The 27,198-nt window shown below is 37.9% G+C and overlaps 2 protein-coding genes across 4 annotated transcripts; one reads left to right on the forward strand and one right to left on the reverse strand.

Moving 5' to 3' along the window:
- Window positions 1-4,416: 4,416 nt before the first annotated feature.
- LOC106751690 (guanylate cyclase soluble subunit beta-1) lies at window positions 4,417-27,180 on the forward strand. Of its 3 annotated transcripts, none has more exons than XM_014632699.1 (14): window positions 4,417-4,526; window positions 4,849-4,922; window positions 7,850-7,950; window positions 8,050-8,168; window positions 10,779-10,934; window positions 13,068-13,221; window positions 13,815-13,969; window positions 14,404-14,532; window positions 14,637-14,719; window positions 16,582-16,752; window positions 17,225-17,462; window positions 18,438-18,578; window positions 19,842-19,999; window positions 26,655-27,180. In XM_014632699.1, the coding sequence occupies exons 1-14, from the start codon at window positions 4,524-4,526 to the stop codon at window positions 26,782-26,784; spliced, it is 1,812 nt and encodes a 603-aa protein (XP_014488185.1). In that variant the 5' UTR covers window positions 4,417-4,523; the 3' UTR covers window positions 26,785-27,180. The 3 variants fall into 3 exon arrangements, with proteins under 3 accessions (XP_014488185.1, XP_014488186.1, XP_014488187.1); XM_014632700.1 differs by lacking the exon at window positions 4,417-4,526 and adding an exon at window positions 7,442-7,492 and having other exon boundaries at window positions 4,855-4,922; XM_014632701.1 differs by lacking the exon at window positions 4,417-4,526 and adding an exon at window positions 7,429-7,492 and having other exon boundaries at window positions 4,875-4,922.
- On the reverse strand, window positions 21,139-26,648 carry LOC106751691. The gene is made up of 2 exons (XM_014632702.1): window positions 24,869-26,648; window positions 21,139-23,051 (listed from the first exon to the last, which is right to left on the reverse strand). The coding sequence occupies exons 1-2, from the start codon at window positions 24,996-24,998 to the stop codon at window positions 22,135-22,137; spliced, it is 1,047 nt and encodes a 348-aa protein (XP_014488188.1). The 5' UTR covers window positions 24,999-26,648; the 3' UTR covers window positions 21,139-22,134.
- Window positions 27,181-27,198: the final 18 nt, after the last annotated feature.

Consider the following 27,198-nt stretch of genomic DNA (forward strand, 5'->3'; position numbering starts at 1 on the left):
CGAGTCAGAATTTTGATGACACTGTGACGCTCTTAAAGAAAGTTTGCGCCCGCTTAGACGGCCTATAGAATAATAAAAACCTACTTCGACGATATTGATACATTTTAACTTCCTTTTTGAACCTTCAATTCTACAGATTGAATTTTAATGCTACCTTCGTCGTTCTATTTTATCATCACTAAAACAGCGAAAACGGAAATTTGAGACGCCATCAGGATTAAAGTAGGGGTTATATTATATTATTAGAATCGAAGTTGAACCTGTTTTATTATCTTAGCTCTTATTATGTTGTAGAATTAAAGGTTTAGCATAGGAACAGAATTTCGACTCAGGACGTGATGTTATTCGCACATTTCTAAGACGCGATGCACTTTTTATTCTCACACCCTCGACGAACGGCTTTCGATTAATTTTTGGTACCCGAAGATTCCCCCAGCGTCCGAACCATTTTTAATCTTGATGGTCCATAGTTATGCTTTTTATTTGACGACCGGCGCAATTGGTTTTTCCGAATGCAACGTAACTTACGAAATTAAGAACCGTACGTCGTCAGCCGTTTATTGACCGCAGCGATTGCTGCGTACATTTTTTAAGCTGAAGCTCATCGTGGATAATTTCGACGCCTCAGACGCTCGATAAATTCGTAGTTTCGTGTCGACCGAATACTTTTTCGCGCTAATTCGCGCGATCCTGCCACTCTCCTTGACTTTTTCTCGATCGATCGCAGCGTTTCATCGCCGACATCGTCGTACTCCCATCGATAAAAATTTTTTCGTAAAATCGCTTCATCGGGTTCGTATATTATGTGTCGATTACGTGTCAGAATGATACGATTGCTGGTGGATCAATAAGAAACGCGGACGAACGATGTTTTCGTCGTATTTTTGGAAAATTGGGTACCGAGGGAAAAGAGAAAAAGAAAGTAAGGGAGAGAGAGGGAGAGAGAGAGAGAAAGGGAGAGAGGAAACCATTTTCGATTTGTACAATGGGAACGAGGTCGCTGCAGCTCCCTCAGGAATGCCCACGTACGCCACGTAGCGATAAGCATTCCGGCGAGTGCGGCGATAGATACGGAAATAGGTGTAACGTGTCTTGCTCCTTCGCACCTAGCAGCGATAATAAAATAATAGATTGTGCGACACTTTGTGCAACCACGAGTCACCGTTAACGTTATTTCCGAGATTTTCACTCAATATCGCCGCCCGTCTACGGTCGATGTGTAATTATCGGCATGTCGCGAAAATAATATACGGTTAGAGCGATATTTGTGACCGCATGAATCTGACCATTTTCTTTCCGTTTCTTCTTCTTCCGTTCCTTCTTCTTCCTCTAGAAGTATCAAGCAATATAGTGATAACCAAGCTTTTAGATCGTCACTATGCCCTCTTTTCTATACGTATTTTATGACACCACTTGACAGAGAGAGAGAGAGAGAGAAAGAGTGTGTGTGTGTGTGTGAAATGGGGTCATTTTGAATAGTTGATGCAGGAGATCCACCGTCCTCGTATAATTTTTACGGTGAATTTCTGTCTTAAAGATTTACCAAGCTGGAACTTCCCGAAGTGGAGTTCGCTCGAATATCGGGAGGACACTTCCCCGGCGAAAACTTTTCCGGCCCTCCTATATTGGGTGCACTTAAATTTTCATTACTTGCAATTTGATAATTTTTTCCATCGGCGCGCTAAAAAATTTAATAAATTGTCGTTATTAAAATTTAATAAATCGTTATCGGTAAAATTGCATCCCCAATTAAGAAAATCTTTATTCTCTTTAGAGGAGGTAAGCTTTTAACACTAGCTTTAACACTAAATCTAATAAATATATAAATGTCTTCTTTACAAGTATTGGAAAAGACACCCCACTAACTTCATGACACATATCCTCGTCTGCAAGAAGTTTAAACAACTTCTTCTTCATCCTAGTCCTGTTGTCCGTGTCCGAGCGTGGCGACCTCTCTTATATGGTGCGTACATTGATTATACACAGGCAAATGGGACCTACAGTTTATCGCCGGTTTCGAACGGCACTATTTTTTTAAAGAGGTTCTCTTGGCAAGGTTACTCTCGGTGGTTTGCCATTGTCTTCCGAAAAGAGATGCGAGCGTAAATATTTTGGCTTCTGCTCGATCGAACCCGGGACTGCTGGCATATAGAAAAAATAAAAGTGGTAGCCCATATTTAGACCTTCTCCTCTATTCTATTTTTGATTACTCTAAAGAATTCTAAAGATGTACACAGATACGTATATGTGTGTACATCGATCTCCAGGATAACAAAAAGATATTAGCGGAAGGATAATAACGCTCGATTCTAATTCTACAATAATTATTTGAATTATTTTATATGCGGTGGTGCAAAAACGTCGCTTATCTTGCCTATTATTTTAACTAGTTTAGCGAAGAGCCAAAATCTCTCCTCACCGGTGACCATTTTACGATTAATTTCCCCGCGGTGCGTGTAATAACGCTAATGAACGACATCAAAGGAATAACACGGAGTCTACGTGTTTCATTTAAAACAGATTTAATTGAAGAGATTTAAATCATACAGCGACTAGTATATCACTGTAATTAAATTCATTCGTATTTACGTTCCGCCAAAGCGCTCGCGGAGCTCAACAAAAGTGCGGCCGCGAGACTCTGCCATCGAAATTGTTCGCGTGCGGTGTTTGGGAAATGGTTTTGAATAAACCCCAACTGGTTTCCTATTGTGCCATTAATTGCAATTTAAACCGAGCGTATTGCTTGGTCTATTCTAAATTAATCAGTCGTGCCTAATTGTGTAGCATTGTAAACACGATGAAGCGAATTAAATATGTCATTCGCCTGCGACTCCGATAATAATAATAATAATAATGATGACACAAGCTTATGTTGTAAAGCGATATATAAAATACGCATCGATCCACTCGGTATAGCAGGAAGAAGAAATCGACTCGAATCGCTCGTTACTTCAAGGGGGAAGGCAGAGGACGGGTGAAAAGATTTTGCTGCAGTTTGAAACTTTCCAAAACGAACTTTCCAAACGTTCTCCAATATTATTGATGGCTCTTGGAAATTGTATATTTCATTACGTTTTCAGGTCACTCGCGCGGCTACATTTATATTGAGCTTTTATGTATTTTCAGCTTTCGGTTTTTTTTTTCGTCGAATTGGCCAATATTCAGGCCGTGAAGCTAATTTAATCGCCGCTCGTTCGGCGACACAAGACAATCCTCGAGTCTAAATTTGGATATAATTTTGACGCTCTTCAGGATAGTTTGCGTCTACTCAGATGATTTATTTAGAAACTACTTTTACGATATTACACTTGTCAACTTTTCTCTTGAACCTTCAATCCTACAGATTTCATTTTAAAGCTACTGTAAAACTAAATGTATAAATCTATTTTGACGTTGAAACAGAAACGGAAACATCACTCCGAGTCGAAATTTTGGCCCTGTATTTGGCTCTTTGATTCTAGGACGCAGCAGGAGCTAAGATGGCAAAATATGTTCAATTTTAATCCTAATGATATAATTGATTTCTACTTTGACTCTGATTATTTGTTAATATTTCGCTTCATATGTGAACATATCCTCCATAGTTTCGACCTCGTAGTGGTCAACCCATCCAACTATTGGCGGTGATCCGTACTGTTTTACACTTCAGTGATCAGACAGAAACCGACAAGTCCTACAAGTTCTTATCTTTATATCTTTATATTTCATGTTTATAATGTGTCTTTGTATGGAGAAAGAGAAAGAGAGTAAAGAGTGAGTGAATGAAACAGCGAGAGAGAGAGAGAGAGAGAGAGAGAGAGAGAAGTCATAAATATTTACTAATAGTTACCAAATATTTTATAAGAATAGGAGTGAATGATTTTGCAATACTTACTAAATACCTAAGATAATTATTATTAAACTAACCTAATAATTATTAAACATTTAATAACAAATGTTAAATTTCTGGTAGCAATTACTCTTTTATTTAGTTGACTCAACTCGGAATAAAAGTCGTTCCTACTGCAGGCCGACTAAATACTTGGCAATTAATATCAACAGTCACCAAATACTCTCTCGAAATCTTTAATTAAACATATTCAATAAGTATTATCAGTCTTTTTTTCAGCGTAGAAACGCGGGAACGCGGTCGCAGAGGTATCGAGAGCGGTCAAGTCGGCAGTCGAGCACCGAAGTCGTCGTCGTTCGTTAATCTCACGAAAGTCTTATAAGTATTCATCCACGAAGTTACAGCTGGCCGTCGACTGCATCGTGCCTGAGTAAAGCCGATTGGGAAAGCCGAAGGGAGGTGTGCGGCTCGTCGGAGGGCGGCTCGCGCGCGAGGGAAGCGCGACTGTACGGTGTATATCAAACCGGCGCAGCCGCGACCGGGAAATCGATACTTATCCCGTGTGCCGGCGGGTACTTCCAGTACGCGGCCCGTGTGCATGAGGTAAACACGGTTACTCTGATCGGCAATCGGAATGGAATGACGAGCGTGAGAAGTGATCAGCCGAGTCCAGTTCCGATTGTCACGCAGCAGCATGGTACGTCCGAACGGAAGAATTGAGGACGACGATACGCGACGAGAACGACGACGACGACGACGATAACGATGAGGAGGATGAATGACGATGAATGACGATGACGAGGACGGAACAAACACGACAAGCGGGTGCTGACGAGAGCTCGAATCGGTGAGCCGGAGGTTCTCAGGAGAGTCTCATCGATAGTGCATGCAGGGTGCACTTCGACGAACCAGTCGGCACCTGCGACGTCGATGGCGCGAGCGGCCTGATGTCTCGGCCGTCTCGTCTATTGCGTCTCTCATCATTGCTGAATTAAACGCGCTCTCTTTCTTATGTGCAGTACGGTTTTGTGAATTACGCCCTCGAGCTCCTGGTCGTGAAGACCTTCGGCGGCGAGACGTGGGAGGCGATAAAGTAGGTAAAAGTAGGAGATACTAGTTTTCTCTATCTCGTACGCTCTCCCCTATAAGCGCGTGATAATCCTAGAATATTATATGAATATTATTTAATATTAAAATAATATTCCTATCATATTTTAAGAATGTTATGTGATATTTTCTTATAGGAATGTTTCACTAATGTTACATGTCCGCTTGGCATATTATAAAAATGTTCCTAGAATATTAAAAAAAGAATAAAATAATAATAATGTAGAACAATATATATAAATAAAATTTAAGTATACATGACGCAGGGAAATGATGGAAATGGAGATTTGATTAAATCACTAATCACCCCACCCGTGATCAAATCTCTATTTTTATCATCTCCCTGCGACATACATATGTTACACACACACACACACGCGCGCGCGCGCGCACATATGTATATATATATATATACACATATATATATATATATACATATATATATATTTGAATACTCTGATACTAATACATTTGAAATAAAAAACTACAATTATATACTATATATATATATATATATATATATATATATATTGGTATTGCAATACCAATTGTTTTATTATGTAAATAAAGTTTAAAGAATTATGCGTAAAAATTTACTATTTTTTATGCTAAAAAAACCACACACACACACACACGCGCGCGCGCGCATGTATATATATGTATATATATACATAATATTTTCAATTACACTATACTTAGGGAATGGGAAAATATAAATGAAGTTTTGTGCACAACAGTTAAGAAATTTTCTTGGCGATGTTTAATGGAAACTCTTCAATAACAGTCTCATCCAACAATTAGGAAATACAAAAGCGCAGATAAAAAAATAAACAGATATTTGCCTTTTTAATGATATATACGATATTAGAAAAATATCTATGGAAGATCGTTGCAAGTTCGGTGACATTTTGGAATTTCAATGTTAACATTTTTTAGAAAACTAATTGTTTGATTGACAAAATAACGATAAGAGCGAAGACCATCTATTATGTTTTTATGCTATCAAAGATCTTGAATAATCCGGATTATTCTTAATCGGTGTGCACATTGAGAAATGTTTGTACCTTTGAAGCTATTTAGTAATAGCTTTAGTTTAGTAAATAAATTTAGTAATAAATGAAAGGTTATTTATATTTATATTTATTAATAGTCAGAATGTAGTGAATATTGTTATTTTAAATTGTTAATTTATTTATTTAGTGTTTGTCAAAATATAACCCCTAGGGCTTTGTCTAATATAAACAATCACATTCGTGCAATCTTCAACGAGACAATTCTACTGTTCATTGTATTAATTAATTGACTGTGCGTTGCTGCTGGTCCAAGTATTTTAAAGCAATATGAATAAAAATGGTTAAATTCTCTATCTATAATATATAATAGACAATAAGTTACAAAGCACATCTCCGATAACCTATTGATATTGCGCGAAAACAAGCAGCATTCATGCAGTGCTTCGTACTGAATTAATCTTATTGCTCGACTTACTCCATCCATTCATTTATTCATTTATTTTTGACAGTCAAATTATCGTTTGTCTAGCTATGCAGCTAAAAAGAACAGACCAAAGGAGACGAAATTTATTGATTCGTTGAAATCTAATCTCTAATCCCTAGTCTGATATGGCATCTGTCCATATTATTTAATTCATTTTATCGAAAAGTGAGTTCGGAATATGAACCATAACATCATTTCAGATAATTTTTAGATGAGATGACTTTTTTATCAAGCTTTTTTATCAAAGTTGAAGATGAATATATTTTGTATTTCTTCCATTTAGAAGAAATTCCATTTATAAGGATGATCTATTTATTCGCCTGGATGATTATTTAAATAATTTTATCTGGACACCGGCAAACACTGTATATAATACATGTGTATAAGACGCTCGTGTCTCGTTTTCCCGTTCAGCGTGGTGGCATTTAACTCTAAGTTGCGAAAAGATTAAAAATTTAGATAAATTTAAGGAGTTAATGTAAATATGCCATCAAGCAATTGAATGTAACTGATTGGATCCCAAATAAGGATCCTATCAAATTAAATCGCTCAATGAGTGGGCTAGTTGTTTTTTTTTTTTTGGTTGAATTCTCTCAATATTCTAAACAGATGCATCTTTAGTTTGTTGTTTATTTAAAACGGATGTTCTTGGAATATCTAGAAAAATGACACTGGACGACTTTAAAACGTCAAAAAGATATCTGAAGATCTGAATACTTTAAATACATCCGAAACGTTCAATGTTGTATGTTTTTAAAACATCAGTGAACTGTCTGGGAGATACTTTTTGGTTTCATGGCAACATTGTAACTTGATTAGGAAATAACATGGCATTTGAAACGTTATTCACAATATGAGATCTAACAATATTATTTTAAGAAAAGGTAGGATAGTATCTCTTTAATTTTAATAAAATTTATAGTTGTTGAGAACTTTCCATCTTTTCCTCTATATTTCTTTTCTTAAATATTATTTCCGAAAAAAATTTCATTTAGATATTTTTCTAAGTTGTCTCATGGCGTTGCGAAAGATGCTCAGAAGCTCTCGAGAAACATGAAGGTAAGCTTCAAATGATGCCTGATATCCATATCAAAGAATCTAACTACTGTAGGCACTTGACATGTAAATTAAATGATGACAAGACCGTAAAACACTTAACAAATTCCCGGACTTTTAACTTTTTAATGAGGTAACTTCTTAATGAGTTAATTAAAAGCATTAGAAGTATATACAAAGGTGAATTTAAAGGAAATATAGAATAATTATTCATACTTTAACCTGTGATACAAACTGACAAATTGATGAAACATAATAATTGCTTCTTTTCTGCGATTCAATCTTCACCGGCAAATATCGTTTGTAAAGATATTTTCGATATAATCTATCTTTTCACACGCTTGTATTGTCACGATTTAGAAAAGATGCGGCGGTTAATATGGAAGGACAATTTCTGGTGAGGCAAATCTATGACGATGAAATCACGTACAATCTAATATCTGCCGCTGTTAATAGGCTTAGTACGTATGCTTTTGTAACTGCGACAAAATACAATACGCGTACGGAACGTGTCATATATTTGCGACAAAAATATTTATGTATGATATTTCGTGCTGCAGATATTCCCGCTAATGAAATACTCGAATTATTTGGTCGGATGTTCTTCGAGTTTTGCCAAGACTCCGGTTACGATAAGATCCTACAAGTTCTTGGAGCAACACCTAGGGATTTCCTGCAGGTAAGTTCCCGACAAATTCCATTAATCGCGATTTTCTCTCAAATAACTTGGGTCGAAACTTGGTGCTACTTTGACGTTCTTTAAGATAGTTTATGTCTACTTAGATGGCTTACAGATTAATAATAAGACTACTATAGACTAAAACTATAGTAATCATAGATACAATAGTATAGACTACTATAGACTAAAACTATAGTAATCATACATCATTTGTATGAAGTCTATCATACAAAAGAGAAATATATATAAATACTTTAAAACATTTTCTTCTCTTTTATTAATCATCTTGATATTATTTATGCGTTTAAAAATTCGATTATATCAACGTTTGACTTTATTCCTCAAAATAGACCGTGATTTGGTTTGTCTCAGAAAGTAAAGTTTTCACAGAAAAGTGAACATTTATGTATTTATATATTAAAAGTAACATTTATGATGTTTAATAATAGAGAAAAAAATGAACTTCACGATAAAAGTTTTTCGAATACGCTAGATTCAATAGTTTTTTTAGATATCAGCATTTGTATAAGAAGAAAACCAACCAAATAAGCGCGACTAATTTTGTATTATACCTTTGATAAATTTAAGCACATTAATCACATGTCTTCGGGTGGAGAAAGTTCATGATGTTTGGGGGACGCCTTGAAAATTGAGCACGAATATAGTGTATTTATAGAAATTCGGATGACGTATGTAATTACCAAATGCTTTGTGATTTTTTTTTAGGGGGAGGGAAGGGAGCACGGGAAAGAGGAGGTATTGTGTGTATATGTATATGTATGCGTGTGGGTGTATATGCATATTTGTGCGTGTGGGTGTGTGTGTGAGGGAAGTATGTGTATGAGCAACTATGTGGGGAAAGAAGGAATTTGGATAGAATATACAGGATGCGTCAGCAAAATCCGGACAAAACAAACAGTTTATTATAACAATTGTATATTAGTCAAAAACTTAAACTTACAAAAAACGTTTATATGTCACTTAAAGGATTCTTCTTGAGTCCTGTTATTCAATGTAACTCCCTTTCGCTTCGATCGCTGCCTCGAAACGCGAGCACGCTTTCTTTAACTGCTATCGGTCCAATTCCGCAAAAGCAGCTTCAATAGCGGACCTGGAGGGATGCCACGTAGGGATGCCTGGACTTACTTAGTAATCCTTTCAATAACGCTCCACACGTAATAGTCCAGACGGTTTAAATCTGGACTATTGGGGAACCAGAATTCCTTGGGCCAAAATATATCCACATTGTCAGAGAGCCAGTTTTGTACACTGTGTTGAATATGTCAAATTTTGTGTTAACTAAGCAGCATTTGCGGGAGGTTTTAGTTTTCTGCTTTAATTGGAAGAAAACTGCAGCTGAAGCGCATCGAATGCTTGTAGAAGTTTATAGTGACAATGCTCCAACTGATAAATCATGTAGGGAATGGTTTCGACGTTTCAAGAATGGTGATTTCAGCGTTGAAGACAAGCCTCGCTCTGGACAGCCAAAAAAATTCGAAGGCAAAGAATTGGAGGCATTACTCGATGAAGATCCGAGTCAAACGCAAGAGGAGCTTGCAGAATCATTGGGAGTTACGCAACAAGCAGTTTCCGAGAAAAACGGCCGGAATACGAACAAAGATATGACAAAGTTATTCTTCTACATGATAACGCTCGGCCTCATGTCGCAAAAGTCGTAAAAAATTATTTGGAAACGCTCAAGTGGGATATTTTACCGCACCCGCCGTATTCGCCGGACATTGCTCCTTCTGATTACTGGTTGTTCCGACGGATGCAGCACGATTTGGCAGATTACCGGTTCACTTCTTTCGCAGAAATCGAAAATTGGCTCCTAACTTGGATCGCCTCAAAAGACGAGACATTTTTTCGAGATGGAATTCGAAAATTGCCTGAGAGGTGGGAAAAAGTAATAGCCAGCGATGGACCATGCTTTGATTAATCTGTTCATTCATTTTGTTCTGAAATAAGTGCATTTTTGACCACAAAAAACGGACCGAACTAATTTGTGCTCCCAATAATTGCTCAATTCAATATTTATTTGACGTCCATTTGGCCATCGGTTTACCGCTAATACACGTAATAATTTAAAAAAAGTGAGTAATTTAAACCCGGTCATATAAAAAGAAAAATATAAAAATAATAATGTTACATTGTAGCGAAACCATCGTTGCTAAGGTATATTCGTTGCGACAGCGATAAAATTTAGTTAGCACAATCAAGTTAACGAATTGTTCGTAATTAAAGCAATTTTGTCGTCAGGACAGAAAAATTTCATCGAATAGATTTGTCCTTAACACATGTTAATTTACTGTTAGAACAAAATAGTTTCGTTTTACACTTACTAATTTGTTCTTACAGCAAAATAATTTGTAGATTCAGCAAAATAATACAGCGAATAGCGATTAATACTGTTAATAAACAATTTTGCCGTCCGCATAGTAACTGATTTTGCTTTGGCAGTATAAAATTGCTGTGTAAGCAAATTATTTTCTCCGTGTATGTATCGCACAGGCTGCGACATTAATATTAATCGAAAAGACGTTATAAATGCATCTTCGATATTGAAATTACAACATGTCTATATATATACATCTTCGCGTTACGTTGCAGAATTTGGATGCGCTTCACGATCATTTGGGTACTTTATATCCAGGCATGAGGGCGCCGTCTTTCAGATGCACGGAGAGACCGGAGGATGGCGCGCTCGTTTTGCATTATTATTCAGATCGGCCCGGTCTGGAGCATATCGTTATCGGAATCGTAAAGGTAGCCGATCGGAATTGCAATTATACATGGAAAAAAACTTAATTCATGTAACTGAATTTCGATCATGACAAGCGAGATTTTTTGTTTCCCGAGGACCAGATAAGAACTCGTTTATACACTGAGAAATCATTTAGTGGAATCAACAAAATTCTTGTCTGACTATGGGCAAATAAATTTTTTGGTTATAAAAATCAAGGTTTCGTTTTCTGAACCAAAAGTTTGGTTCTTTGGAACCTTTGAAACTTCAGAGAATCAAACCTTCGGTTCAGAAAATTAAACCTTGATTCTTACCAGTTGATTGATAAGTCTTTAGAATGACACATTAGTGGTGTTGCCACCTCCAATGCTGAATTTCCAGTAGTGCCAACCTTCAAACCTCTCACTACACAGTTGCAGACAGCTATGACAATCAGTATATGTGTGACAGCCACCAAAAGCACATAACCTCAGATATTTTGTAAAAATTGAAAAAAAAAAACTGAAATTCATGCAGTGATTAATTATTTCTATATGAAAGGCTTGCAACCGCAAGAAATGATTGAGGACTTCCAAAATACTTTGGGGGAGTCTACTCTATCGAATGCAACTGTAGATAACTGAATTGTTGAGTCTAAACATGGTCGAACCAAAACATCGGATGCACGACGCAGTTGTCCCATAAATGAGTGAAAAATCCATGATATCGTATTGGATGACTACAAAGTGAAATTGCGTTAACTAGCTGCAGCTGTGAGTATCTCTCATCTGAACGTGTGTTCAATATCCTACACGAACATTTGGGTATTTGGGTAGAAAGCTAACTACAAGATGGGTGCCGCGATTGCTAACAATCGATCAAAAACGTGAACGAGTTCGCACTTCCCAGCATTATTTGGACATGTTTAGGAGCAAATAAAAGGAATTTTTGCGTCGATACATAACCGTTGATGAAACATGGATCCACCATTATACACCTGAATTGAAACAGCAGTCGGCACAATAGGTTCCAAAGAGTGGAAATGCTCCGAAGCTACCAAAGACGCAACAATCGGCTGGAAAAGTTCTGGCCTGTGTTTTGGGATTCACATGGAAAAATCCTCATTGATTATCTTGAAAAAGGAAGAATAATCACAGGAGAATATTGTGCATCATTGTTGGACCGATTAAATGATGAAATCAAGAAGAAACGGCTTTATTTAGCGAAGAAAAAAATTCTCTTTCATGAAGACAATGCAACAGCTCACAAATCGGTAAAAGCAACGGCAAAATTGAACGAATTGAGATATGAATTGCTCCCACATCCACCGTATTCACCAAATCTGACCCCGTGTGACTTCTGCCTGTTTCCAAATCTCAAAAGATGGGAAGAGATTTAATTCAAATGAAGAAGTTGAGTGGGAAACAGACGCATATTTTGGCGGTTTAGAAACTTCTTATTATTTGGAAGGTTTAAAGAAGCTAGAATCTCGTTGGACTCGGTGTAATGAGCTAAAAGGAGATTATGTTGAAGAATAAAGTTGAGTTTTGCTAACAAAATGCTTTTTGATTTTCCTTCTAAGGACTTATCAATCAACCTGGTATAACCAAAAAATTTGTTTGCTTATATTCAAATAATAATTTCATTGATTCAACTAAATGGATTTCTCAGTGCAAAAAAATTCCTGTAGAATGCTTTCGCTACTCGGACAATTGTATTCGGTTATCTTAACCGAATTAATGTTGTTATTCGACAAAAATATGATTTTTTCCTGGTGGGACTTGAACCTGAAACTTCTTGGTTCCGAGATTGTCGCCTTAGACCGTAGGACTATTGACGCTGTTGGTTCGTTGTATCCAACGGCGGCACATGTCGCTTTGCATTCTCGGTTTAGGTAAGCGAATAGTTCAACGTATTTGGAAGGGAATATTCCCCAAACCGAAAGCATTTGTTGATGTAAATATTCTTTCTAGTGAAAAAAGGCTACATGTTACTGTAACCGAAACTCAATGGACCGAATATCTTCGGTTTCCATAATCGAGTTAGTTTTTTCCGTGTGTAAGTCTCGCATAGGAGCATAGAGACGATTTCATCGAAATGAGCATTACGAGATTTCGTTTATTTGTCGAGAAGAAATAACGGAGGGAATTTCTTACATCTATTTTTTTTCAAAACAGACCGTCGCGAAGAAACTACATGGTACGGACGTCGACATGCAAATAGTGAAGACCAAAAGTGAATGCGATCATGTGCAATTTCTCATAACTGACACATCGGGACCGGGAGTCGTATCGAACCCTATGATCGCTGAGCTGGAAACATTGTCTGTCGGTGAGTAGCGTGATCGCCGTTTGGATGCCGAGATAGGAAGAAACGATATGAACAGAATATTCGACAGTGAAGTCGCGTATAGCATAAAATATTCGTGAACGTTTCGCAGAATATACAAAATCAACTGAAAAAGCACGTGTGTGTATTGTGGGTGGAAGATAATTAAGAGCAAGATTGGAAAATAAACACCAAGATTGGAAATTTGCAAGATTGGAAAATTGTAATCGTGACCGTGACGAGTTCATTTTTTTTTAGTAGCGACATTTTTTTTATTTAGTAACTTAGCATTACATAATTATTCTTAACGTAACGGTGACGAATATAATTGGAATTTTTATCGTTGCACATATTAAATGCATGTATTAGACGGATAGAAGCGAATCCTTCAATAAAGAAAGTTTTCGAAGCTCGATGAAAAATATAACGTAAAGTTATAACATTTCTTGAGTAATGATTTGAGTAACGATAAAGATATTGAGTAAATTTTATGCATGCGTAACGAGTAACGAGCTACATTTTTAATAGACAACGAGTAACTCATTACTTTTCAAAAGCAACTTTCCTAACTCTGATTGACACCTAATGAATTGCAGAACCGAAGGTCAGCCCAACGACATTTTGCCGGGTATTTCCGTTTCATCTAATGTTCAATCGTGACCTCACGATAGTTCAGACCGGATGTACTATCACGCGTGTCATACCGTGTGTCTCCAGTGGTCACTGCAAACTAAGCGATATTCTTTCAACCGTAAGTTGACCCGCGCGAAATCAAAACACTTTCGTTGTAAATTCTCTTTTCTTGCCTCCTGCTTATTCCTGTTGTAAATCCATAATTTCGCACTTTACTGTAAATTTATAGGAAACCGGGGATAGTTAGCACACTTATTATATTTTTTTTTCTTCTTTTCTATACATTTTGCAACATGTTGGGCCTATTTTTAGTATAATTTAAAAATACAATCGATTACAGGAAAAAATATATACTGAAAGGTTTAAAAGTAAATTTACAGGAAAAAATCGGTTTTATATCATATTTATCTCGATGAATCTGAAATCACCTTATAAGGCAAATATTGCATTTATGTTATTTTGTTTGGATGGGTGCCCACGATATTTCTTTTTTAATATACGCTTCGATAAATTTTTTTTTATAAGATTGTCAGTTATTTGGAATTTCCATAGGTTAGGCCACATTTGGAATTAACGTTCGAAAACATACTGTCGCATATAAACACGGTTTACGTGTTACGAACGAAAAAGGACGTCATGCGGGTCAATGCTGCGGAGGAATATTCGGACTTGCGTTTAAAGGTTCGTACTTCGACACGGGTTGGACATGGAAAAAAAATTAATACACAGCATTTATTAAGGTTCCTTATCATTTGCAATCCATGAGCATTTAATTAATATTCCAGGGTCAAATGTTGTACATACCTGAGACCGATTTGGTTATCTTCCTCTGTTATCCGAGTGTCATGAATCTGGACGACCTGACTAGGTAAGATTTGCATAATCACTCCGTAATTTTATGTAGGCAAGTTGCATTTTTGCTTAATCAGACGTACAATTAATCGGATATAACAGGACATTAAGGCACGTTAGGCTAGTTAGCATGAATTTCGCAGCACAACTTTGTCGGCTCGCGAGATTTCTCTATAAGCGCGTAATATTATTTAATATTAAGTAATACTTTTGGAATATTAATAGATGGTTATATGTTTACTCCCAATAATATTAAAAAAATAATATTATTTAATGTTATTATGACATAATGAAATTATATATGAATAATATTCATTGAATATTGTAATGAATGCGCTTACACGGTTGTTAAACTTGTCCTCTCTTTTGTTGCCAGAAAGAAAGTTAATTTCCGACAAAAATTTAAATCCTTCTCGAATAAACTTCCGAAATTTTTCTGTCCTACACCGCTTTAAATATTCAGTCTGTTACACAAGAGCGTGTCGGCGATATCTCTATAAATGTAAATTTATTTGTAAATTTATTTTAGTAAATCGAAAGTATATAGAAAACACTAACACGCTCATATTTTAATAGTGAGTCCAATCACCTCCGTTAGCAATTGTAGCTTCGCACCTTCTTGGAATACTTTCTATCAATTTCTCAGTGTATGACACAGGTAGCGATCTCCATATTTGATGAATAAGTTTTATTAAGGTTTTTAATTTTAATACATGTTTCCCCTTAAGTTTGTATTTCATTATAGACCATACATTTTCTATAGGATTTGCATCAGAAGACTGAGAAGGCCAATTCAATACGATGATGTCATTTTTCGCTTTCCATATAGATTCGACTTCGATGTTTCGGGTCGTTATCTTCTTGAAAAATCCATTTGTCCTCAGTTTCACTAAACCAACATTTAACTGATATAAGTCCCCTTTGATACAATTTTTTGTGTATTCAAATTGTTTGTGAAGACGCACAAACTCCCGAAACCCCGTACGTTAAAACAACCTCAAACATGCACTTTTGTCGGGTGCTTTACACTCCTTTCTTTTACTGGTTGTCTACGGCTAAACCAAGCATGTCTAATAGGACACCAAAAGGAAGATTCATCACTGAACACTATACAGTTGCTCCAGTCACGATCGATATTTTTATGAACCCACGCCGGACGATTTTCGACATGCTTTTTTGAAAGTAACGGTTTGGATATTGTACTACGCTATTTGACATTACGCTCTTCCAAACGACATTTCAATGTCATTATATTAATGTTTGCACTCTTTTTTGCTAAAACTGGTTGTCCTCTTCGTAAAGAAAGATTCGAATTTTTCTGAAAAAGTCGAAGACTCTTCTTCCCTTTATCTTCCCTGTTGGTAGTCTTTCGCTTTGAGCCGCGATCTGGAAAGTCATCGACACTTTTTGCTTCTTTATATCGTTTTACCCACTTCCTAACGAACTGTGACAACTTACGTAGGTATTTAACACCACTTTCAAAACTCATTTTTGCATGACTACACGGGAAAACCGCTACAAACCGTATTATATACGCAGTACTCACCTCAGAAGCTTTGTTCTCCTTAATAACGCAAACGTATCTGAAAGAAACTGACGCTCACGCGTATTCGAGAAGACTGTGTAGATTTAAATTATCGTGGTCTCGCTTTAATTAGATATCAAGTTTCAAAGATATCGCCGACACGTTCTTCGTGACAGACTGTAAATCGTTCAGAGTAGTCGACGTGAGTAATAACGGCGATCGGAAAATTTCAAATGTCAACGAGACAGTGCGAAGAAGAAATTTGTGTCGTTGCACGTGACAAGCGACCTCTTTGTCATCGCAATATCGCCCCCTCCCCCTCCCCAGCCCTTCGTGTATTCTTTCGGCTACAGGAGGGGTCTGTATCTGAGCGACGTCCCTTTGCACGACGCCACCCGGGATTTGGTCCTGATGTCGGAACAATTCGAGGCAGATTATAAACTGACGCGGAACTTGGAACTGCTCACCGACAAGCTGCAGCAGACGTATCGCGAGCTCGACGGTGAGAAGCAGAAAACTGACAGGTAAGAAGGATTTCCGCCCGCGGTATTTCCTCCGATTTACCCGACGAATAGCCCTCGCCGGGCTTGTTCGTCGTTCACCAGTAACACGATTACGTGAGATCCGCGATTTCTTCCCCCTCTCCCCCTATAGACTCGGTGTAGAAATTAACGGAAATAAATTTATGACGGTACACGAAGACGAAGACGCGGAAGAAAGAAAGGAGGGTGGAGGAAGGAGGGATTGAGTTCCGCTCTCTCCGAGCTCTTCCAGTGAAACACGAAATCTTTCCCGGGATTTCCTCCGCCGAGAAAGTCGCCTCGTCGAAACTATCCAAACTCAATCGTCCGCGTCAGCGTTGCGGAAACTTCGTGTCCGGGAATTCCGAATTCAAGAATATTAATTCGATTAAGGGAAGCCGCCGGCGGCGCGCGAAAGTCTGGCCGGACCCGATTGCAACGTTGTTGAATAAAACATCTCGTCCGCGTTCTGCAGGTTACTTTATTCGGTGCTTCCCATCTCGGTGGCGAATGAGCTGAGGCACTCGAGACCGGTGCCGGCGAAAAAGTACGACTGCGTTACTCTCCTGTTTTCTGGCATAGTGGGCTTCGGCGCATATTGCGCCGCTAACACGGACTCCAGCGGCGCCATGAAGATTGTCAACATGCTCAACGAGCTGTACACGGCGTTCGACGTGTTAACCGACCCGAAAAAGAACCCGAACGTTTATAAGGTAAATAGTCAAGCGACAAGTGCAATTTTTGCAATAAGAAACGAAAACAGCTGAAAAGAAAGTGCTGTTGAATCAATTGAATTTTCAACAGCAACCCTATAAGCGCGCAATATTCCTATATATCATATGAATATTATTCAATATAATCATATAATATTCCTAAAATATTCTAAGAATGTTATGTAATATTTTTTTAATATTATAAAAATGTTCTATCGATGTCTATAAAAATGTTCTTAGAATATTAAAAAATGAATGAAATAATAATAATATAGAAAAAATATATAAATAAAATACATATACATATATTATATATACATATATGATTTTTTTTGTGTAAAACGTATTTTTACGCAAAATTATTTTGGCTTTATTTATATAATAAACCAATTGGTATTGCAATACATTTGAAATAAAAACTTTGAACAATACTAAATCTAATAAATATAGAATTATCTTCTTTACAAATATTGAAATAAACACTCCACTAACTTCAGATGAAAAAAATAAATATGATATGAAAAAAATAAAAGCTCATATTTGGGCTTTCTCCTCTAATGAAGAAATTTTATGTAGAATTGTTATGTATAGTGAAAAATGGATTCCGTACAACAATCTGCGATGTTCTGCGCACTGGGTGGATGCAAATAAAATTCCATAACGTATGCCGAAACCGAACCTCCATTCACGAAAGGTTATGATATTTTTTTGGTGGTCAGCGAGTAGTGTAATACACGTTTCGTCAAAAAAGGAAAAGGTGAAACAGTAAATGCTGATAAATACTGAAAAAAGCCGTTTAATGGAAAAGATTTACTCCAATTACGCGTGTTGCTGAAAATTCTTTTCATTCAACAGTTATTTTCCGTCTATCTTCTGAGAAATGGATTTCGACTGGTATGCAGGATTATCGTTGTCTTCTACATGAAAACGTGAATTTGAATATTGTATGAAACACTTGACTTTACTTCGGTCTAGGTGGAAACCATCGGCGATAAATATATGGCGGTGAGCGGATTGCCGGAACCCTGTCGTTGTCATGCACGATGCATCGCTCGTCTGGCGTTGGACATGATGGATCTTGCGGCTGACGAAGTGCAGATCGATGGGGAGCCTGTGGTATGAGATATGTGCGAGCATATACGCACCTACGTATCTACGTTCGCTAACTATATTTTGCTACAACGCCACGGGACTTTCGTCCGTGGAGAGCGGCTCGATAACTTTATAGCGCGCGTTTATAAACGATAGGAATGACAATGTAAATCCCCTATAAGCACGTAATATTATTTAATATTAAGTACTATTTCTGGAATACTAATAGATGGTCATATTTCCACTCCAAATAATATTTAAAAAATAATATTATTTAATGTCATTGTAATATTATATATTTTTTTAATATTCAATTCTAGGTATGTGTATAATATATACAGAATGTCCCAAAATAATCTTGGTTCCCGTAGTGTCCAAGTAGAACAGGTGAAACTGAGCAGAAAAGTCCTATATCATTTTGCGTGTTATTTGCAAAATGGTATAGGAATTTTCTACTCAGTTTCACTCATTCTACTTACTCACCTCGGAAACCAGGATTAGTTTGGAACAACCTATATAATCGTAGTTTTTTATTTCAAATGTATTGTCATACCAATTGTTTTATTATATAAATAAAGTTGAAAGAATTTTGTATAAAAATACGTTTCATACGAAAAAAATTAAATATCTTTTATTTATATATATTTTTCTGTATTATTGTTATTTTATATTTTAATTTTCCAAAGAACATTTTTATAACATACTAAGAATATTATGTGAAGTGGATATATAATATCAATAGAACATTCTTATATTGTTAAAAAATATTAAATTCTAGAAATATTGCGCAGTTATAGAGTCAACACAAAATTGAACAAAATTGAACAAAACTAAACATCGTGCACTCACAGTGAATCGCGTTCGGAAGAATCGCTGTAAGAAGGATTATCGAGCCAGCTAAACGTTTGTGCAGCTTTATAGAAAGTTGTATTCCTCTGCCTTTCTCCATTGTGAATCGTCTGTGTGAGGGACTAGCGATATTTCCGTTTTTCGTTTACGTTTTTATATATTTTCTTGCACATGTGGGTTACTTTCAGTGAATTTAACGTAACACAATGTAGAAATGTAGAAATGTAGAAATGTAGAAAATGTCAGAAGCGTCGTGCATAAGGACAAGTGTCACTGGAAATGGGCGATATGCCCGAATGCATCGATACATCGTATCGATATTGTATCGGTCATCTCTAAGTGGCACGGCGAATTATAATTTCTTTCTCGTGTTTATCTTTCTCTTTTGTTCATATATCATGTTTAGATACATGGTTTATGTACATGGTCATATTACAGAAAATTACGATCGGCATACACAGCGGCGAGGTTGTTACCGGCGTAATCGGTCATCGTATGCCACGCTATTGTTTGTTTGGAAATACTGTGAATCTCACCAGCCGAACAGAAACCACCGGCCAGCCGGGGAAGATCAACGTTTCGGAAGACGCTTACAGGTACAAATAATTTCAAATGTCTATTTGGCTGTAGGAGCGCAGTCAGCGGAACGCGAATCCGCTTCTGTAACTTTTGCCACTTGGAATTAAAGAAAGTCGCTGGCGGTTCGCAACTTCGATTTCCCGTACGTGTATACGTTTGTGTCGTCTCACACGGCACACTTTCCACTATTCTTGAGCGTTTATGGTATTCACGTCAGGAACGATCGAGCATCGCTCACAATACGTTCTCTAATTCTCAAGATACATTGACTTGGCGCGATATTATAGGACGCAATTGTAAGACGTCGGAGATTTCTGAAACTTGACTTATCCTTTGACCTCAGACCGGTGGTCCGTGTTTGCCTTAGATCATTTCAGATCTATCTAGATAAAGATTAGATGAAAATAAAAATCATCAAATAGAAAATAAATAAAAATCATCTTAGATAAGATGATGATTTTCATTTTGATTTATCTAAATGAAAGATAAGTAGCGCTACTTACCTAGATAATTTTTTACATGATAATGTTTTCATGAGAAACTATAAAAATTTTTCATCCAAATTACGCAGATCATAAAATCGCACAACGGTTAAGTAAATAAGTCAACATAATCACTTTAAATTTGAGGATCTAACAAAAAAGACCAATAATCATTGACTGTTCACTAATCGCTATGTTTTCTGAACGCGGTCATTATTTCGGTTTTCTTCTATAAAGTTCATATCAGATTACTGACTATGAAGGCGGATCTGACTGGCGGTTACGACTGTCGACTCTTGAAGGGTCTATCATAATGAAGCGTCACGTAACTAGTTTACTGTAATTGGTCCATTAAGATTTGGCAGTCGTAATCGACAATCTGGTCCGCCTTCACAATCGACAGTTTGATACGGACTTAAAGTAGATCGATCAATTATAATAAATAATTCTGTTCTTTTTAGTTGCACCAGTTCAGCAGTGCAACTAAAAGAACAGACCAAAGGAGACAAAACCGAAATTTGTTGATTCGTTGAAATCTAATCTCCAATCCCTGGTCTGATACGGGCTTAACGCATAAGTCCATATTATTTAATTCATTTGATCGAAAAGTGAGTTCAGAATATGGATCGTCACATCATTTCAGATAATTTTGAGATGAGATAACATGTTTTTTATTTAAGATGAAGACGAACACATTTTGTATTTCTTCCATCTAGATAAAAATGATGGTGATCCATTTATTCATCTGGATGATTATTTAGATAATTTTATCTAGATACCGGCAACATTGCCCGAGGCACATTTGAATACGACGGCTGGCGCGTCGTCCTTCGTCATTCTGTCCACGTATATCGAAAATTCCGCTCTAAGTCTGACATATTGGGATATAAGGCTCGCGTCTATCGACATTCCCGCGTTTGTTCCGCCTATCACTTTGCTCCACTTTCCTTACGAAGCAGTCTTACGAAGCAGGACGTCAGCGAGCTACTGAACTCAGATCGGGACGACAACGCAACTTGAAGTCACACGGAAATTTTGGGCAACACCTCGGCGGAACACACACGTTCGCAGGATCCTGCGCCAAACTGGGCGAAAGGCGCTACTGTATCGCTATACGAGATTCCAGGACATAACTGCACACGCGGTGACACATGCGATAAAATATTCCCCGGATCCGTGAGCCGTGCAGGGCGAAGAGACATGATGTATCGGGCGAACCCGAGTTGAACAACGTTAGGGAAAAACTACTCGCTAGACAGAAACCGAGCGGTTTTTATTGGCTTGAATGAATTAGACAATAACTATTCAGAAATTGCCCAAAAAATACCGACTATTATTTCTCGGCCAGTTATTTGCCATAAACCAATAAACAAAAATAGCAAATTAATATTAGACGGTTTCAGCGAAAATTCTTAAAATTTTGACTAGTGTTTCTTGGCCACTTCTTGGAAACTGAGCAAAAGAATAAACAGATGAAATACTCAAAATCTTATCAGGAATTTGATCAGAAACTGGCCAGTTTTACTATCCAGTTAGTGTCGAAGCAAGAGTCTCCCAAACTTGTAAGTTTTTGCCAGTGAAACTGATGAGAAACTAGCAAGTTAGATGATTAATGGCGAGTTATCGGCTAGAAACTGGTTTAAATTTCTACTTGGGAGTAAACCCGCCGGTCAGTCCTGCAGCAGATCTAAGTAATTCCTCAAGGACTCGGGGATCTGCAGGGTCTTGATGCCGTGAGGGAGCGCCCAATTGGTGCGGAGGCTCTCGCGGATCCTGCAACGGCAGAGGTGCCTGAGTTCCGCCGGCCGGAGTCCGCTGCGTTCCGGCGGTATCAGATTTCGACTCGCCAGGCTGGGATACCTTTCGTACAGGGACATGCTGAAGATACCGCTGCGACGAGCGATGTGCTCGGGAGTGCGGACGCAGCCGGTGCTCACGGTGCGCAGCAGCAGTCTCAGACACGTCACCAAGTGTTCGGGATAGACGACTTTCTCCTCCCGATCGTCGGGCTCTTCCTCGAACTCGCTGAGTCTCGACAGGATGATCTCTATCGGTGACGGTGCGGTTTCGTCGGACTCGGTCGAGGCGCCGTAACGCAACATAACCAATAGGATGTCCGCTGCGCCGTGTTGTACCGCGACCCTCAGCGGCAGGACCTGCCCGTACGACTCCATTGGCACGTCGATGAGGCGTCTCTTGATCGGCGAGGAGGAGTCGCCGCAACGGTACTCGAGCCGGCCGCTGGTCGCGTGATTCAAGAAGTACACAAGCGCCCGGACGTTCTCCTCGCGATCGTCGAAGTCGCACTTCCAGCCGGACAGGAAGTGAGTAACGCGCGTGCCGAAGATCGCGCCCACCAGCAGCCGCTCGAACGTCTTCTCGCAGTAGAATATGTCGTTCAACAGCCGGCTGACGATCTCGTTGTTGGCGAGGCGCCAGTCGTAGCAGAGCTTCGCCGCCACGTAAAGCACGTTGTGGAACTTGCCGAGCAGGCAGACCGACCCGTTCTCCATCATCGTGATGTTGTGATACCGCAGAGCTGAGAGGACGATCCTCTCGCACACGTCCTGCTTGTCGAGGTTCTCCGCTGGAAGCATCGAGCGCACGTCATTCGTACCCTCCCTCCTCCCCGACCCTCCCAGTCGATCTTATCGAGCGCGAGGCGAGAAGCGTGTATCTCCGCGCTGGAACGCGCGGGCGAGACACCCGGCGGATGCAAATTATTCTGGAATTCGTGCACGGCGACGCGCTTGACGCGAGGGAATTTTTCACCGTTACCGGCGCAACGGCATTGGCGAGGCAACGTAGACAAATAAGAAGCATTAGGTACGGTTTGATGTAACGGTAAGATCATAATGGGCGGAGATATCCCCGCTGGCTCTCTCCGAGAAGCGTTTTTGCCGGGCGGCAGGGAAACGGCGATAAGAAATTAGCAGATGAGATTATCGCGCTTCATTAATTACACTCCGTCGCAGAGACGGCCGATGGAAACCCGAATGTATACCGATACATATGAGCCGTTTATTTTGAAAGTGACCTAAGTCCATTTATATTTTTAATTGAGATATACACGTTACTACAGTCAACAAAGAAAAGTTGACAAATGGACTTAGGCCACTTTCAAAATAAATGGCTCATATATCGTATCGATAAGTAGAAGAAAATAGCAATGTACAAAATGTATCGCATGCCTTGTATCGGTACCAACAATATCGATATGTGAATTGCATATAAATAATAGATTGAAAGCAGGATTAGGAAGGTTACTACTGAAAAGTAACGTCGTTACGAAATCAATGAAAAACTAATTTATAACGATAATGACATTACAAGTAACGCGTTACTTTCCAATAGAGTTGGACGATACAGTATCGATATAGTATCGATACATAGGGAAATAGAGTTTTTCCCTAGAAAAATAGGATTTTTCTCCGCAAACTGCAGAGGAAAATCCTATTTTTCTGAGAGAAATCCTTATTTCCCTATATATCGATATTATATCGCACAACTCTACTCTCGAACTCTGATTAAAAGTACTTATGTTGTATACATTATATGAATGTAATATGAATTGGACGTATTTATGACAACGTTGAAATAATCATGCTAAAATTATTTTTTTAATAAAAAATGCACAACATGAATAAAATAGTTTTACTTGTAAAATTAATTATATTATTTTATATCATTTTATATGTTATGAGAAATACATAATAATAATTTATAATTACTCTATGAATGCTAATCTCGTATCGTGCCTCATCTTTAAGAAGTGAAATGTTAACGAAATGTTTACGAAACATTGGAGACAAATCCATGAGAAACGCCGCGCTAATTCAAAATGCCAAATTAAATACTCGTATTTATAAATGCCAATTGCTGAGATTAGGAGATTATAGAAATAATAATTAGTTTTAGGTAGTTACTCATTAACTCATTTCGCTTTTTGGTCGTTATCTTATCTGCTGTAGAAAATAGCCTCTTGGCAAAAAATAACTAATAAAATTAATCGCTCAGGCTTTTAAATGAGTTGTTAGGAGGCAGTCAAATCCACAAAACAATCGCTAATACGGGCGTGCGGTATAGGCGTATCAGAGTTCAATATTTAGGGGTCGTCTATCGATATATGGAAACTTCGAATGGTAAAATATCGTTACGAAGCATCGATGTTTTTGCACTAAAATATCGATACTGTATCGTCCATCTCTTCTGCGTCGATGCCATCAGTGGTTTATCGTGTATGTACGAGAAATTTCAGGAATTTTCTGCGTCGGACGCGCGCGGCTGATAAAATAACACTGTCGCGTTAATTATTATCGATTCCCGACCGATATGATGCCTGTCATTCGCAACTTGCGTAAATATGCATAACGTACGACGCCGGTGTGTCATGAACTATGTTACCTTCTGCACAACTGTTTATCACATCAGTGAAATAATTGACCAGCTCTCGACGTTTGTAGCGTGAGGCTAAACAACTGCGCTCCATTTCTGAGAATAGTCTGTCGAAGTAGCAATCTATCAACACCTCCATGAGTTTCGACAGGTTTCAACTGCGAGAAACGGTGGGCGATGTGTAATTTCAATGATTTCAAGATCGCGCAACCGTCGTCGCGAACGTTCACGTTTTAATGATTACCAGCGGGGCAAAGCAGCCCGGCTCACACACGACGAGCTTAATTCGTTTAGACGTGAAATACGTGTTTGAAGGGTTTCTTTAATGCACCTCCTCTGAGACATTCTATACCCGTGCAGAGAATGTATAAGCCTCTTATGCTTCTTACTTACATGCAAAGATCGAAATTCGCTTGGACAGTACGTTCTCAAATAATACTTCTGTTTTCTTCTTAACAGGTTGCCGATCAATCGGGAAGATATTACACAAGGTGTCCCGAACAAATCTTGGTTAACGTGGTGTGCAAGTAGAATGGGTGAAACTGAGCAGAAAAGCCCTATACCATTTTGCAAATAACACGCAAAATTTCGGGTTATCAATGATAGAAAATGGACATGTACAGAGGCTTCTTTAATTGATAACTCAGAAATTTGCGTGTTATTTGCAAAAACAGATACCCGGCAAGCAAAAGGAAAGACAATAAATTAGTTAAAAATATGCTGGATGTGTTTTTTGAGAAATGAACCATATACAATTTTCTATAAGATATCAATGGATGAGAATGCAGAATTTAAAATGTTGGATTTATTACCACGTCGGAATAGACCAAGAAAATTCGAAAATATTGTATTGACACCACTTTATAAAAATATAAAACGAATTACAACAGCGAAATACAAGGACATGATGGACTTATTACGATATATACTACCGGAGCACCATGATTTCTTCAAATCTCTCTCGCATACACAAAATGTAGATGAGCAGTAAATTGTCATGTAATTTATATATTTAGAAGATTTCCTAAATTGCGTAAATTGTGTTTTTGAAGTGTTGTAAAGAAATATAAAATAAATTGAATATTGTTTTTTCAATTTGAAGCATTTTAAATTATGTCGTATATTATGTGTGTATGGACTTGGGCTCTTTCAAATTTTATAACAAATCTAGTTGTTAATTTTGAAAATGGCTTAACTCCATTTGTGGTAAGAAAACATATATTATTCACTTAGTAATTGTTATTATTTTAATAGGAATTGTAAATTTAACTCTCGTTTCCGAAATGAAGATGAAACGTTTGTATTTGACCAAGAAAAAATTCTATTCTAAGACAACGCACCGGCGCATAAGTCAACCATCGCGATGGCAAAATTGCACACGAATTGAAGTTTTAATTGATTCCCTACCCAGTGTACTTTCCAGATTTGGCTTAGTGCGACTCCCTGTTCTCAAATTTGAAAGAATGGCTGTCTGGGGAAAAATCTTCATCGAAAATTTCATTTTCTGATATTCTGATATAATTGATGCTATTATATAAATGACTATTTTTCTGCTTCAGACAAATCATATTTTACCGAAGGTGAGGTAGATTTGAAGAATTTGGAATAAATATGTTGAATTAAGAAGAAATTATGTTGAATAATGAATTTCATTTCGTCCAGAAAAATGTTGTCTTCTTGATTAAGACGGACACTTTTTAATTGACTCTCGTATTTTGTCCCTCAGTGCAACAAGGCGGTGTAACTTGCGCACGTTTAGCAATGTGTTAAGAAATATTTTTGTTGTTTGTTACAGATATCTCTGTATGCCGGAGAATCAGGATCCGCAGTTTTTATTGGAGTACAGGGGACCCGTCTCAATGAAGGGGAAATCAGAACCAATGAACGTGTGGTTCCTGTCCAGAGAAAGAGAACTGACGTCGTAAAACGTTGCAAGAGTGCACGTTATAGCAATAATACCGAGAATCAGTTAGCAAATTCCAAATTACTATACTAAGAATCAATAAAATTCGTGCAATCACTCGAGGAGATTATCGGTAATGCGGACAGAATACGAGCAATCAAGTGTATTCCATGTTAAGCACACACACATACACACACACACACACATACATACACACACACGACTATATATCATACGTTTAATTATATGCAGGAAAGTTTATAAAGAGTTTATTGCATTGGGTCATCGCTGATGACCGACGATCGTTCTTAGACAAATTACGAGATCAAATGCCGACTCGTCTTCGACCGGCAGATTATTTAGCAATTGTGAGTGTACAAGGCAATCAAATATAATCGTTATTTATTTCGTGACATCACACACGGCGATGAAAATA

This window comes from Dinoponera quadriceps, unplaced genomic scaffold, assembly GCF_001313825.1.
Source record: "Dinoponera quadriceps isolate SergipeBrazil2010 unplaced genomic scaffold, ASM131382v1 scaffold115, whole genome shotgun sequence".
Classification (NCBI taxonomy): domain Eukaryota; kingdom Metazoa; phylum Arthropoda; class Insecta; order Hymenoptera; family Formicidae; genus Dinoponera; species Dinoponera quadriceps.

What these genes read in the sequence shown, in the direction of transcription:
- LOC106751691 (XM_014632702.1), bottom strand. Translation starts at nt 24,998, where the DNA reads ATGGAGGTGTTGATAGATTGCTACTTCGACAGACTATTCTCAGAAATG. An exon ending in GATAAACAGTTGTGCAGAAG is followed by an intron (nt 23,052 to 24,868) that starts GTAACATAGTTC and finishes CGATGCTTCCAG; the next exon opens with CGGAGAACCTCGACAAGCAG.
- LOC106751690 (XM_014632699.1), top strand. An exon ending in CACCTAGGGATTTCCTGCAG is followed by an intron (nt 8,169 to 10,778) that starts GTAAGTTCCCGA and finishes GTTACGTTGCAG; the next exon opens with AATTTGGATGCGCTTCACGA. An exon ending in TAAGCGATATTCTTTCAACC is followed by an intron (nt 13,970 to 14,403) that starts GTAAGTTGACCC and finishes GAATTTCCATAG; the next exon opens with GTTAGGCCACATTTGGAATT.